At 39.9% G+C, this 15,184-nt stretch overlaps 1 protein-coding gene across 1 annotated transcript; it reads right to left on the reverse strand.

The window, feature by feature from the left end:
- Positions 1-1,051: 1,051 nt before the first annotated feature.
- LOC104114817 (pentatricopeptide repeat-containing protein At5g50280, chloroplastic) lies at positions 1,052-4,488 on the reverse strand. Its single transcript, XM_009625349.4, has 2 exons — positions 3,613-4,488; positions 1,052-2,728 (listed from the first exon to the last, which is right to left on the reverse strand). The coding sequence occupies exons 1-2, from the start codon at positions 4,449-4,451 to the stop codon at positions 1,429-1,431; spliced, it is 2,139 nt and encodes a 712-aa protein (XP_009623644.1). The 5' UTR covers positions 4,452-4,488; the 3' UTR covers positions 1,052-1,428.
- Positions 4,489-15,184: the final 10,696 nt, after the last annotated feature.

Raw genomic sequence — 15,184 nt, forward strand, 5'->3', positions numbered from 1 at the left:
TTTGCTAGTTGTACAACAAGAAAGGACAACATGCAATAAAATGGTAAACTACCACGAGAAGGATAACCGCTAACAAAAGAGATAGGCTGGAAGAAATTCAATCAACAGAACCTTTTTTACGGTTTAAAAAAAAATCAACCAACAGAACATGCTCATGAGAGAGAGAGAGAGAGAGAGAGAGAGAGAGAGGAAAAAGCAAAGGCAACACATTCAACAAAATTAAAAGTACACCTAGTATAATGAGATTAGCTCTGCAGTCCTGATTATTTTAAATATTGGCAAATAATGAAATACATGTAATATATGAACCTCAGACCAAACACTGAAAGGCCAGAGGTGAATACGCCCAGGGGAAAGAACCTTGTTGCTGCCTCAAATTATAGTAAATGAGTAATCACAATAATGTGGACAGGACGCAGTATGCTCGTCCTTGTTACATCAGAGGGACAGAAGTAGGACAGCTCGGCGCACAAGGCATCCCGCGTTCACGCAAGGTTCGGGGAAGGGCCGCACCCTAAGGGGTGTGATGTAAACAGCCTAACCTAGTGCAAGCAATAGTGGCTGCTTTCATGGCTCGAACCCGTAACCTATAGGTCACACGGAGATAACTTTACGGTTGCTCCAAGGTTCCCCCTTTATGAGAGACAACTTTATCAGAGAGGGACAGAAGCATTTGTCTGATTTGCCTGTAAGTTCCAAATGAGTTATGATCTCATTTTAGGTTCTAAGAATTCTCATGATATTATCCTTTTATTATACTAGGAGCACCTTCATTTCCTAAGAGGACAAGAAATTGAGAAACAGCTTATCGGGCAGTGCTACTACTAACCAGTACTTAATCGGAACATATGTATAAATATAGGTGCGGCATCAGATTTCATCCAATAAGATTGTCATCGATCTAACATAAATCATAGACAAATACAGCAACAACAACATACCCAGTGTGATCCCACAAGTGAGGTTTGGGAAGGATGGGTTGTACGAGACCTTATCCCACAAATGTAGAGTTTAATCAAAAGAAATACAATTCTTAGAACTAGACATCAGAGAAACAAAGGTGGCCCGAGAAATGGATAAATCTATTAGAGGAAGCAATTTACAGTAAAAGCATATAATTAGAAGTCTCTGACCGAAAGATAAATCTATTAGAGGAAGGAATCTACAGTAACAGCATCTAATTAGGAGTCTCTGACTGCAAATGATTGGTTACCTTCGGATTCGACTCTCTAGCTAATGTAGAGTTTCACAAGTCTTAAAGCATTTACTTCAGTGACTTCTCTTTTATGCCAAAAAGTTGAACACAACTGTACAAAAGAGCATACTCAATCAGGCCGGATTGAAGATTGACCACCAAAAGAGATAGGAACATACTAAGCTAACTCATCGAACCTACATACAGTTATGACAAGCCAAAGAATATAGCTATTACTGTCCTTGAAATCTTGATCCTCTTTTTCTATTTTTCCAGAACTCATCCTTCTTTCCCTTTTTCTTCTCTTTCAACAAGCCCATACTGCTTCTAACTATTCCCATTAAAGCACTCTTATCCTTCCTGTTCTTTATGGCAGCTTTTACATCCAGAATTGCCCTGAGCTTCTCATATGATTCAGTATCAGGCACTTGCCGACTTTTCACCATCTGCTTGTGATAATAAAATGCCCTCTTGAAATCCCGCACACGGATATAGGCATATATCATTGTGCAATAAGTAATAGAATCAGGTTTTAGATTAAGTGCTGCCATCTCCTTCACAAGCTGTGGCAACCTTGATTCTTGTCCTCCTCTTGCATATGCATTGATCAGCATGTTGTAAGTCATTACTGTTGGCTGTAACCCAAGCTTCCCAAACTCACAAATCACATCTCTTGCTTCAACATAGCAACCTTGTTTAGCAAATCCATCGAGTAGAATGTTAAATGTCACCCTTGTCCCTTCAATTTTATCTCTGATCATCATTTTCCAAATTTTCTTGAGTGTTTGGGTATCACCAGCACGTCTAAATGCATCAAGCAGAGCAGTATAAGTTTCTATCGAGGGTTTTATTCCCTCCCTTAGCATGTTCTCAAAAGCTGTATAAGCTTTATCATGCCACCCACTGATTGAATAGGCATGGATAAGAGCTGTATAAGAGTAAGAATTCGGTTTTATACCAACCTTTTTCATTCTCAAGAACGCATTTGCAGCCATGTCACTCATTTTCTTCAGTTTACCATAGGCACTGATCAGGCATGTATATGATTTCACATTTGGCTCCAAACCAGCATTTTCCATTTCCAGTAGCAGTTTCTCAACAACATCAGGCTGCAGTCTCCTACTGTATGCATCCATCAAAATATTGTAAGTAGCCGAGGTAGGTGCAATTTTTTTCCTCTTCATCTCATCAAAGAGACCTTCAGCTTCTTCAATTTGGTTAGCTTTACAGTAAGCATGCATCAGAGTATTATAGACAATGACGTTAGAAGATATTCCCTTTTTCTCCATTTCTGACTGGATAATTAAAGCTTCCTTCTTCAGGCCTTCATCACAAAAGGATTTAATTAGAGCGCCTGCTACTTCCAAGCTCCACTTCACACCTTTTCCGTTCATCTTTTCGAATAAATTCCAAGCTTCTTTGGCGCTATTGCCCCGTTTCCTCATAATTGTAATCATAATGGAACTCGTCACATGGTCTGGTTGGACAGAATTTGTTTCCATGGACTCAAAAACTCCCCAAGCATCATCATACCTTTAACAAAAGAAGCCAGTAAACGGAAATTAAATTACTTCGAAAAAGATGTATTCGAAAAGATGTAATACCATTGTCTATAATACTCTGATGTAAATACACCCAAATGGACCCCCAAAACTGCAAGACCTTATATACCAAGCATTTTGAATAAAACATTTGAAAAGACAACATATACTAGGAGCATTTTCTGTTGTCAGCTCCTTTCAACCAATATAAAACTCAAATGAGGTACACCAAAAAATGACCTCCAAATAATTGACAGTTACCTCCAAAAGTACACTAACTCATCATGGCATTATACACACTGGCGGAGCTAGGAATTTATGTAAGGGATTGTTACTAGCATTTTTTGAACCCTTTGCCACTTCACTAGAATTTCTTTTATGTCAAGGGAATTCAACAGTCTACCAGATCTGGACAGAAAGAAATAGGCGCAGGTTTACCAACCAGAAACTATCAGAGAGATCATAATACAACTACATATGAAAGGGAAGAAGATACTCAAGTGGAAGAAAGAGTTAGAACAGTTAAATAGCTACCCTGTATAGATCAAATGGAATTAGTGAGTATAGTTCAAGTGAAATTAGTGAATAGATAGTGAAATAGCAGCTCCAATTGTAATTGAGGAATGACTCTATAGTCCAGGCGAGTCATCTTGTACATATTGAGTTACTTGGTTAAATAAAATTTTGCAGTTTAACCAAAAAAAAAAAATCAACAGTTTATATCTAATCCAAAAAAAACATCAGTTTTGCCCTATTTGCACAATATAATTTTCCAAATCCCTTTTCTTTAACCTAGCACCACCAGTGATTACACGTATCAAACCATCTGAGTAATAAAGACATAAAAACAATCTGTGTAAAAGCTTTCAGTCATACCTTCTACAGCATAAAAACCCGGAAATGGCCGCGTTGTAAACATGAACATCCCTGAACCCTTTTTTTCCAGGCAAGTTTTTAAACAAAACTAGCAACTCCTTGCTCATACCAGCCCTCCCAAGTATAGGGAACAGAATTGTATAAGCGCGAGGTGTAACCAATGAAGGCTCATTAAGCCTCATCCACTCGAAAAAATACAAGCAATTAATAGCCAAACCTTCATTTCCTAATAAACCCAGCACCTCTTCACACTCTTTTGCCCCAACCCTCCTTTCAAATTCCCCTAATACCTCCCCTAACGTCACATTTTCCGGTAAACTCCTCGCCTTTGCCAATATTTCACTTACAACACCCTCATTTTTAGGACTTGAGAGTGTGTCGAGTGGTAAGTTTAGTATGTCCTCGACCTCGTCCTCGTCATTTTCAGTTGAACTACTGATAGAAGCGAGGTGCCAAGATGTTTTACGGTTCTTTGAAAATGATAACTTGCCTTCACGACCTGGGTCTGGGTCGGATTCTAAGTCTGCAGTCCGGGTCTGGAAGAACCGGCGAATTGGGTCATTGTCTGGTTGTTTTAGCTGCTCGGTTTCTGAAAGAATAAGTTCTTCTTCTTCTTCTTCAGATTCTTCTTCGTCGTCTTCAAGAAAAGAAAGGAAAAGGGGGGAGGATGTAGTCTGAGGAAGGCAAGAGCTGGAGAAAGAAGGGAAGGATGATTGAGAGAATGGTCTAAGGCATATGGGATTTTTTCTAATTGTAACAGGGTGAGGGACATAGGAGTAGTGATTGACCTGTAATGTACAGGAAGCAGAAGACGGGATAAAGGAGTGTTTCAGCGCCATTGCAAGCGCCTTCTGAGAGACTGATTGATAATGGCATTTTCTAGTCTTTTGGATCTTTATTTTTATTACCTTTTTGGTCAAATTGATAATGGCATTTTCTTTTTTAACAGTGGCTATATGAGAAAATGATCAAGATACTGCCTTAAATTGATTGGGTTATGAAAATATTATTGTGGTTGTCCATTTATTACTCCAGAGAAAGGCACCAGATCGACTTCTAGTTGTAGCGGATGTTACTTACATCGGTTCTAGCGCTTTCTCTTGATTCTATTTTTGAAAGATCTTTCCTTGCTCTAGGAATGCCCGGTTTAACCAGAATCATCTCATTAGCTTTTAGAGTCATCTCGGGATCTTTGGCTTATGCCATGTGCTCCAAACTTGAATCTCCTTTAACAGAAGAAATAGAAGCTCCAGAAGGAATACCAAAACCTATTTCACTCACTAAGTCTTTTTGCATCCATGGTTGAATGGTTAAAGCACCTTTCCTAGTAAAGGAGAAGATTCGTAGGTTTGATTCCTGGTGGATGTTTTTATAGGATTTCCTTATTCTAGGGAATATATATAGATAGATATTTACAGAGATTAGTCTTTTTAATAATAAAGGGGGTTTGGTTCATTCTTTGACTGCTCTACTTCCTCCCCCCTCCCCTCCACACCACCACAAAAAAAAAAGAGACTTCATTTCTTCCACCTTCCTTGTACAGGTTCACAGAAAGATTCTGGACAGAAGTATTCAAACTCTTGAGGTCAAATCAAAGCAAAATTTCTCCACGAGTGTCCATCCCCATTTATGCCAATTGTCCACGGAACTTTCAAGATTGGTTTAGTCTTAAGTGTACTTTAGTAAGAGTATGAAGGATCTAGTGGCCGTAATTATCTGTCTACTCAAGGCGCTGCAAGTAAATGGTTAAGCAGGTAAGCGAAGGCGCTCTCTCTCTCGCTCTAAATAGAAGCTTCTTTCAGTCTCTAGAGGATGGGATTCCTTACCCGATGAGTCTGGCTAAGCTATTAGGCAGGTCTGATATAATCTTTTTTTCCATAGCCCTGGGCCCCATTCTTCTACTCTTTCCCTGAAGTCGATGACTATTCATAGCTATATCAATCGATTTCGGGTCAAATAGGAAGAACTAGAAGATTTCACCTCTGGAATTCTGGTCCATCTACCGTGGCCTTATGTTGGCATGGGATTGCCTTTTACAAGATAAACTCCTAAATTTGCTACTTGAAGAGCAAAATCTTTCTCAAATTCTAGAGATCTCTTACACTCTCCAAGTTGATAGGATCCAAATGAAAAAAAGGAAATACAATGGTAGGATTTGCCAAGTTTCTTATTAAATAATTAAAAGCTAATTGATCGGGACACTAAACACCCGCTTATTCCGACTAAGTGATCCATTGGCGAAAAGTTGGTGGAATCTTCTAGTTCTTCCTATTTGACCCGAAACCGATTGATCTAGCCATTAGCATGTTGAAGAGAGCTCTAACATTGCTTGGAGGACCGAACCCACGTATGTGGCAAAATACACCTATAAATAGAAGCTTTTTTCAGTCTCTATTTGGCAAAGAGAGACGGAGAGGAACTTAGACCTTTATCTGGAAAAAGGGCTGGTAAGCGCTTCCCGAATAGATTCCTTTCTCTTCCCCGAACATCAAACAAAGGGAACCCTGGCTTCACTTGTCGTAGTAAGACCACCACTCTATAAGCCAAATTCTTTCAGAAGCGAATGCTTTGGAATATTCTATTCTTGTAGCAGCCACCGCTTCGGATCCTGCTCCTTATTTTGCATATCTCGAGTTTAGAATTCTCCTCATGCTTTTTCCATCACGATTTTCTCTTTGAGAACACTCGCCTCATCGATTCTTCCCCTGCCTTCCCTAACTCTTCTGAGAAGAACGGGGATCCCGCGTAAAGAAAGCCTCTAACAAAAGGATGTAGACTGCAATTTCCTACGAGGGCTGGACCCCCAACATCTGTAGAAGAAAGGGAAAACTCAATCATGAAACTGAATTTCCAAGCGGAAGGATGAGAATAAAATTTTGAGGGAAAAATGGTAATTTGACCGCTTGTGACGCCTATGCTTTGCATAAACATCTCAATGTCTAAGATAAAAAGAACGAGGGGAAGAATCGACGAGGCGAGTGTTCTCGAAGAGAAAATCGTGATGGAAAAAGCGTGAGAAAAGTTCTTCCTGTGAGTGAATCCTATCAACTAGACTCTTCCGAAATTGCGTAAGTAAAGAGAAAGATTTGCTCCTTCTGTTCCCGACAGGGCATCAATTTGGAGCTGGAATTATCCATAACAGATCCGAAGGCTTTAGAATTTGCCAGAGAACAATCGAAATTTTGTACTTCTGTCGGATCCTCCCATCTCTATCACGCATTTCAATCCGCACATAAGACGATTCCTCTTTCTATACTCAATTACGTAAGAGTCCAACTAGTTTGTCTTTGTTTGGTAGTTTAAGCCTTGGCCCGCCAGCTTCTTTTCAATCCAGGAGTTGCATGATAAGAAAGCTCTCGATCTCGGCTAGCTTCAGTTAGTTAAATAGACCAGGAAATCGTACTACATACCTTATATACGCAATTATCAGATCAATCTTTGAAGGACACGATGGAACTTTCCTCCTTGACTTTTGTTTAGGAATATTTTCATCCGGGATTGGAATGACCTATGCTGTAACAGAGGAGAGAAGGTGAAAAAGTGGTTAACTATCTCGAAAAAATCCATCAAAGTCTCTTCTGGAGATTAAAGTGATGAGGTGGCAAAGAGTTTTGGAACCTAGTGCAAGTATTCATTAGATTTATTATCAAAATCTAGTCTTTCTACATGCAAACCGGAATAAGATCTAAAATTAGCCTCAGTCGGATACCTTTTGAATCGGTGCGCTTAAAGTCAACTACAACTAGAAGGCATGCCGATCTTGCCACCAACAAACCTTTGAAAAGAATAGGTATGTTCAACTAGTTATTTGAACTATTCAATAAGAATAGGGATTTTCAATGCTAGAAATGCCATAAATCTCTTTCTGAATGTCTCGACTTTCTTTCTCAAACCACCTGACATGGGTGCATAAATAGCAAAAATTAATGGTAGAATGAAGATTTCTTCTGATTTGATTTCGCCTGAAACGAATCCCTCGCTTTGATAAGAAATATATGAGTAAACAACCTTTGAGTTGAGGTAATATTCTATTTTTAGGGTTAGATTTGTGTTACTTGAGTATTTTAGGGGTAGGTATAAACCTTCATTCATCTTCTTCGATCTTCTTTGGAATATCCATCATCTTGGTCTCGACCTTGTTGAGCTCTCCCTGATCGAAAGTTCCTATTTTGCTGCCTCTTCGATTGTCTCCTGATCAAACTAGATGTTACCAAGGTACCGGTTGTACTTAATAATAGAAGAATTTGGCACAAATATGTAAAATTATCCCTCCTAAAAAGATTATTCCAGAATAAATGGGCAATCATTAGGAGAGGTGTTCCTTTAAGCCCTAAAGTCGTCGGCTTTCTCTCAAAGCCTATCAAAAGAAAACGTAGGCAGGAAAGAGCTAGAACAACCCCGAAAGCCCTAATGATTACCGAAACAAATTGATAATGTCTAATCATATTCTTCTTCTTTCTAATTCATTCACTTCAAGATTGGTTTTGAATGCCGCGTAACATCATATTCAACCAACCTCCACCGTACACCAACCAGAGAGCTATGACGTCATTCCTTGCGACAACCACTGGAATATTACAGAATGATCTAAAGAGGGTCATAGCTTATGGAATGGGGATATGGATGGAATATAATGAAATAAAGCCACTTTGAGGTTCCCTCTGAAATTAGGGATGTAAGGGAGCCACTACGAAGAAGTTCCAGGAGTTACGAAGGAAGCTTCGAGCTCATATTGGTCATGATGTCAAAGACCAGAAGCTACGCGCAAATTCTCATTGGATCTTGGTTGTTCTTTCGATCTTTCCAGACATAACCAAAGAAGGGAAAAGATTCTTCAAGTGTCTCAGGTCCCAGAGGCCACCGGAAAAGATGACGACATCCTTGTCGAATGAAGTGGAATATGTGATGGCGGAAAGCAAAGTTAATCGACGTGGTGTCCCAACTTAAACTTTTGACCTGGTAAAGTAGAAGGTTCTACCAAAGCATGTCTTATTCTTTGTCCCGTGCTAGGAAGCATTACTCCTCTTTTCATTCCAAATTCAAGAATACGACCGATACGATCTGTGCGCGTCTCTTATTACTTTTTTGTATCCCCCTATTCTTCGGATACAATTCGATCCTTCTATGGCCAAATCTCAATTTGTGGTTTCCTTGGCACTGCAGTTAGTGACTTGTCTCCACTCGCCCTCGATTAAACTATCAATTGAATAAGAGAAGAAAGCTCAAGATTCATTATTTTCAAGCTTTCGAGCCGGAGCTTGCTGGGTAGTGAAGTGGTCCGTGTATAGCCACTTCAGTCGTGCTCGTCCTTTCTCGAAAGTATCTTTTTTCTGGAAATATGGTCAACCAGAAATTATTATGTTAGTGATTCTTCATCCACTGATGGAAAAAATACTCCAGTTTTCCATTCTCATATGAGGCCGTAGAAAATTCTCTTTCTTCCTCCGTTCATACGTATTTCATAAATTCTAGATATGGAGTTGGGTAAAATTTCATTGTGCTCAAGAGGCTATGAATCGAGTGGACCTGCCAATCGAATGAATCGTAACACTTGTAATGATTGACTTTATGAAGATTCCATTAGATTTCGGAAGCTCGTAACATTGGTCCGGCACAATTCCCAAACTTAAGAAGCTGGGGGTGTGCCCGTCGGCACCTGACCTGCCTCCAATTACTGAAAGTGAATTCATTTTCAATTATCCTAAGCCAACCTATCATTCATTGGTTAGGGTTAGGGGAAAAACCCCGATGATCCTGTAGTCATTTGGCTGGCTATTGAAAGAAAAAGCTTGCATCTACTTCCCCTATTATATAACCGATCCCATCTCTCTCCAAACCTAACGTGGTAGTTTCCCATCATAGGAATTTCTATCTATAGATTAAGCTATTACCAAGGACGTAATTCATTCAGAACTCAGTTGACTGCTTCTACAGAGAAGGCAGAGCGTCCTTGTCTCAACATTATAGCACATAGGGCTTCGGCGCTACTGCAGCGCTTCGCTAAACTCGAAGCGCCTCGCTATGAGAAGCTAGCTTCGTTAACACTCAGCTAAGTCTTGAACCTTCGCGCTGACCGTTCACTTTCTCAGTAGCAAAGGCCTTGCTTTCATTCATGTCTTATTTGAAATAGCTCCTAAGGTAGGGAGTCTTCTCAAAGTTGTCTAAGTCTTGTAAGGCTCCTTCTTACCCCGAGGGAGGCGGGAAGCGGTAGCTTCTAGAATGGAAGCTTCTCCTTTACTTTTTTAAAGCGTATCGCTATTTTGAAATATAAAAAAAAGTTTATGGATGAAGTAATCGGAATTACAAGTGGTTACGGTTGCGAAAAATAGAGAAAGTCGGGAACCGTCGGTTACCTTTTGAATCAAAGTAGCGGCTTTCTTTAATTTAACTTTGCTAACTTCCCCTTCTCAACCCGTATCTTGTTCGTTCTGGAAACACGTCTTCCTATTACATCTTTTCTTGAATCTCCTTTAACGGAAGAAATAGAAGCTCGAGAAGGAATACCAAAACCAATTTCACTCGCTGAGTCTTTTTGCATCCATGGTTGAATGGTTAAAGCGCCCAACTCATAATTGGCAAATTCGTAGGTTCAATTCCTACTGGATGCACACCAATGGGACCCTATAATAAGTCTATTGGAATTGGCTCTGTAACAATGGAATCTCATCATCCATACACAACAAATTGATGTGGTATATTCATATCATAATGAACAGTAAGAACTAGCACAAATTCTCATTGGATCTCGATTTTTCTTAACAACGATGGCTATTCATTTAAGTCTTGAAAGAGAGAGAGAATGAGTGCCAAATCTGAAGCAAACCGAAAAGCTAGTTCACGTGGAGTGAGTCTAATACTTCCCTTTAACCTAGAAGCATTCAGTGAGCTTCTATCTTTTTTTCCCAGCAATATTTGTTTCTCGAAAATACCCCAAAAGGGCGGGAGGTGCCTTGCCGTACCCAGACGCCGGTCTCTAGAAGCTTATGGAATGTTTAATTTGTACGGCCTCAGTGATGAGAATATTTTGTGTGCCACTTCTGATGATGCATGCATTGGGCACATTCTGATTGATCCGATTGGCTCTCATTCTAGTTTGGCGGAAAGGTGAAAAGCACTAAATCTTTCTTCCTGGTTGGTGTACGGTGGAGGTTGGTTGAAGATGATGTTATGCGTCATTCAAAACCAGTCTTGAAGTGAATGAATTAGAAAGAAGAAGAATATGATTAGAAATTATCAATTTGTTTCGGTAATCATTAGTGCATTCGGGGTTGTTCTATCTCTTTCCCGCCTACATCTATATGGGCTTCATGTGATTTGAAGGGAGCAAAGACTCCGGTTGTCTTTTGTCTTTGAAGAAGTCAAATGCAGCCTAGAAAGGTTGAGTGAGGGCCAAACCCCTCCGGAGGAAACGTTCCTTTGTCACTAAACCAAAGTTTTGATCGCTGCACTTCCCCCTTATTGTTAGTCCTCGTCCTTTATCGAAAGTATCTTTTTCCTGGGAACATGGTCAATCAAAAATTATTATGTTCGCGATTCTTCATCCACTGATGGAAAAAATGCTCCAGTTTTTCATTCTTATATAAGGTGCCTATCTTTATCATCTGACCTGGCATGACTCACCGAACCTGCACTCAGGAATAGTAATGCTTTGAAAAATGTGTGATTCATTAAGTGAAAGACGCTAACCGAATAGTTAGAGATGCCGCAAGCAAATATCATATAGCCCAATTGACTGCAAATTGAATAAGCTATGACCATCTTTAGATCATTCTGTAATATTCTAGTAGTTTCCGTAAGGAATAACGTCATAGCTCCTGCAAAAGTAATAACAATCAAAGCCAAGAAAAGAAGATTAATTGTATCAAACTCTTTCTTCCCAGCTAAGCTAAAGAAGATATAACCCTCCTCTTCCATTGAGGCCACTTCCTTCAAATTGAGGGTTGGCCGTACAAGGATCGAATTGTATATGAAGAACATGGGGATATAAGAAAGTAATAAGAGAGGCGCACAAACCAATTAATCCTTAAACTTCAGAACTTCTTGTTCTTCGTAGCGCTTCTCCTCCAGCTCCCTCTTTTGTCGTACATGTGCTCACCATAAACCTGCCCTTTTGTTTTCTTCAAATTCTTGGTAATGAAACATCCCCACTTCGGGTCCGATATCTCTTTTAGTTAAAAATACTGGTCCATCGCGATAGTCTAAGACCACATCACGGATGGGTCTCAGGATCATTAAAAATGATAACATCTTACCATGCTTCAAGATCGTGCTCAGCACTTTCCTACTTTCTATTTGATAACGATATTCTAATATTATATAATAGCCATAAACGGAATCTTAAGAAGTAGAAAATATTTTGGAAAGAAGTAAGAACTTGACTATGCCCCTGAAAAAAGGGCGAGAAGAGCTTTGACCTGGGCTGGGGACTTTCACGACCCAATTTTCCCTCCGTTTGGTATCGTGATAGCACCTAGTCTTAGGGACTAGGTAAGCCTAACATTAATTGAAACAACATTATTTAAATAACATCTAATAAGTTAAGTAGAAATCTCTTACAATTCCCAAAACCGGTAGTACAAGTCATAAGCTCTACAGAGTGTTTGCTAGAAATCTTCTAAATACAACTGTCCAAAAATAAGAATAAAAAGTGCAAAACGAAAACTTGAAGGTGACTCCGAAGCCTACGAATGCAGCGGCAGGTTTACCTTGAGTCTCCGCAGCAACAGTCCACACAGCTAGCTAACGAACAATTACCTGGATCTTCACACAAAAATGTGCAGAAGAGTAGCATGAGCACACCACAGCGGTGTCCAGTAAGTATCAAGATTAACCTCGGTGGAGTAGTGACGAGGAACAATCAAGACACTCACTGGTCTAATAAACTAAACATGTACAAATATATGAGCAGCAGAAGTATGATGTCTACATAAAGACTATGCAATATGGCTCACAGTACAGTAATGGCAATAAGGAAGGAAACAACCAGTGTCAGCGAAATATCATGAAAATGATATAGAAAAATGAATGGAACCCAACCTAAATTCGGAATCACAAATACAACAAGGACAAGTAATAACTCAGCAACTACAACCGCTTTTACATCATGTTTTAGCCAACAACTCCACGAGGTACCAAACCTCGGACAATTCACAACTCACGGGTCTCAATACTTGAACCCTAACACTTGGCATCCTGTGCCCTCATAACACCTCATAACCGCACTGACGAATCACGTGCCAATAGAGCCATTCTCACATAGAAGGCAAGTAAATAAGGGTGAGCATCTATGCTCAACAATATCAAGAACACCTCTTATCCGATAAGAGTGCTTAACTATGTGTATGCTTGTGCAAGTGTCCTACCATAGTCCATATCAGCAAATAAGCATAAGGAAAAAGAACAGACAACATGTAGAATATTTTCTCACAACTTTCACAAGATAAAGCTCACACAAGTACGTATACCACTTCACAAATATCAACAACAAGAATGCCCCCAGGCCACAAATCATCACAAATCAATCCCTGACATAGCCCACCTTGTCTCGCCACATGTGCAATAATAAAGTAAGTGCCCGCCTTGTCTCGCCACACGTGCATAACAATGTTCCCACCTTGTCTCGCCACATGCGCAACCCATAAATGCCCGCCTTATCTCGCCACACGTGCATAATAATGTTCTCACCTTGTCTCGCCACATAAGCAACCCACACATGTATATATCCCACCTTGTCACGCCGTATGTGCAAATATCAATAGTAACAATAGCACGGCAGAAACCTCGTGCAACCCCATAACAACAACCGCACGACAGAAACCTCGTGCATCACAATGATAACAACCGCACGGCAGAAACCTCGTGCATCACCACAACAAATACAACAACAACAATGGCAATAATACAAAGTACGACAAGTAAATCAACTCAAGAACTTTTAAATCATAAGAAAATGTAGAACCAATTCACAAGGAATAACCACAGTCTGGAATGCTAGGCATAAAGAGAACAACTCAACAAGGGAAAACTAATGTGTAGCAACGATCCCACAATATACACCTATACAACAGGGAAGCTAACATGAGTCAAATAATTCCAAATAAAAAAAGTCAACTGAGATATAGGATATCTAAACTTCTGTTAAGGTTGAGGAAATTACGAAGGACATTCAACAATTCAATTAAGGATAAGCAGCGGAAAAATAATCATAACCTCAGTTAAGACTGAACAATTATAGGATGAAATAATATAAATTCCAAATAAAGATAAGCAGTTATGAAAAGATAGCATAACAACAGAGGAGGTAAAATCTTCAGTTAAGTCAAATAGACAATAAGAGTGAATCCTGAAGTAATTAATTCTAATTAAAGCATGTAGAGGTGAAACTAGTAAATAGGGACTTAATCACATCAAGAACAACTTCATACTCGGTGAATGTAAGGACATAAGAATCCTAAAAGGCCAACTTTCCACAAATAAGTCCGAGCACGTACTCGTCACCTCGCGTACATGGACTACAATCAACATAGAAAACTCAAATCCTAAGGGGAAATTCCCCACACAAGGTTAGGCAAGATACTTACCTCAAAGAAGACAGACCGATACTCAAAAATGAACTTCTCGGTTGAAATGACCTCCGGGCGGCTCAAATCTAATCAAAATAACTTCAAAGCACAAATAAAACTCATAAGAGACTATTCCAGATTATAAAGTCTCAATCTTTATCAAAATCTAAAAATCGGTCCAAAAGTCGACCCCCCGGGCCCGCACCTCGGAACCCGACAAATTTTACAAAACCCGAACACTCATTCCGATATGAGTCCAATCATATAAAAATTATCAAATTCCGATACCATTTTGTCCCTCAAATCATGATTTTTCATTTTGGAAATTTTCTTCAAAAACCAACATTTTTCTCAACTCAAAACACAAATTAAATGATAAAAACAAAGATAAAATCACGGAATATAATAAATTCTAGGTGAAGAACACTTACCCAATTGATTTGCTTGAAAAACCCACAAAGAATCGCTCAAAACCGAGCTCTAGCACTCCAAAATTGGTGAAAATGGCAAACCCTCGGAATGGAGGACTTTATATTCTGCCCAGGTCTTTTGTGCATCGCGAACGTGGAGAAAGGGACGCGTTCGCGAAAAAGAAAAACAAAAGCTGCCCAGTTGTTCTTCGCTAACGCGACAACACGTTCGCGAATGCGGAGAGGAAAAATATGATGGCCCAACGACTGCTCTTCGCGAACGCATGAAGTAGTACGCGAATGCGAAGAGTGTAATGGAATAGCTATGCGAACGCGTAAGCGACACGTGAACGCGAAGAGGAAAATGATCACCAATGCCCAGGGCCTGGTTTGCACTTCGCGAACACGAGATAGGGAATGCGGACGCGAAGAAGGGGGTGGCAGAACTTTGCGAATGCTAAGAGGAAATATTTCACCCTCCAAAGTAACACTACGCGAACGCGAAGGCAAGGACGCGGACGCGATGAAGGAAACCAGATGACAGATAACAACAATTCAAAATAGGGGGAAATGACCTGTAGCCCATCCGAAACTCACCCG

This window comes from Nicotiana tomentosiformis, chromosome 3, assembly GCF_000390325.3.
Source record: "Nicotiana tomentosiformis chromosome 3, ASM39032v3, whole genome shotgun sequence".
In the NCBI taxonomy this organism is placed as follows: domain Eukaryota; kingdom Viridiplantae; phylum Streptophyta; class Magnoliopsida; order Solanales; family Solanaceae; genus Nicotiana; species Nicotiana tomentosiformis.